Genomic DNA, 836 nt, shown 5'->3' on the forward strand with positions numbered 1-836 from the left:
AAGTAAAAGTGAATTCCTCCTCCTCTTCCTCAGGCTGTGGTGGCGATGATGATGATGGTGATGATGATGATGGTGATGATGATGATGACGACGGAGGCAGCAGCCATGCCGAAAGGAGGCGGCCAATCAAAACACTCGGCGAGGACACACAGGAAGTCCTCTGATGGCGCGACGGTACAAACCGTCCCCCTGCAGCTGGACCCCAATGTGGTGGTTCCTCCCAGAACCATGAGGCCTCTGCAGAACGTATCCATCTCCCCGTGGACCTACAAGTACGGAAAAAACATTCCATGAGACAACATGCATAGAACTGTGCTGTGCCCCTTTAATCATATTTAGAGATAAAGATGATACTTGTTGTCTCCTCAGCGTCTCCCACGATGACTCCCTGTTCCCTCCGGTGCTGTCCGAGGCCCTCTGTCTGCTGAAGGGCTGTCTGGACTCGGACGGCCGGGAGGACCTGAGCCTGGAGTCCAAACCCATCATGCAACAGGTGCTGCTGCTGCGCCGGGTCAAGTCGTCGTCGGCGGGGCCAGAGGCGGGGCCAGGATACCACTACCGGCTGGAGACCCGCCTCATCGCTGTGGGCTGCACCTGCGTCCGACCCGTCGTCCGACACCAGGACTGAAAGACCAGCAGAGACCCGGACCCCCTGCTAGGTGAGTCTGAGACCAGCAGAAGATTCTGTATGGAGGACCTGTAACATATGATTTAATAAGTGGGAACTTTCTATCTTGTTATGAATTCATTCAATTAAGAGATAGAAACTCATAGTTATCAAATGTAAGACCTGTCATATTTAATTATAATCATTTACTAATATTAACTTTATACAG

The 836-nt window shown here is 51.8% G+C and overlaps 1 protein-coding gene across 1 annotated transcript; it reads left to right on the forward strand.

Moving 5' to 3' along the window:
* The first annotated feature begins 45 nt into the window (after positions 1-45).
* il17a/f1 (interleukin 17a/f1) lies at positions 46-628 on the forward strand. The gene is made up of 2 exons (XM_076083199.1): positions 46-272; positions 370-628. The coding sequence occupies exons 1-2, from the start codon at positions 46-48 to the stop codon at positions 626-628; spliced, it is 486 nt and encodes a 161-aa protein (XP_075939314.1).
* The last annotated feature ends 208 nt before the right edge of the window (positions 629-836 follow it).

This window comes from Anarhichas minor, unplaced genomic scaffold (assembly GCF_050575085.1).
Source record: "Anarhichas minor isolate MPS153535 unplaced genomic scaffold, ASM5057508v1 ptg000123l, whole genome shotgun sequence".
Classification (NCBI taxonomy): Eukaryota; Metazoa; Chordata; class Actinopteri; order Perciformes; family Anarhichadidae; genus Anarhichas; species Anarhichas minor.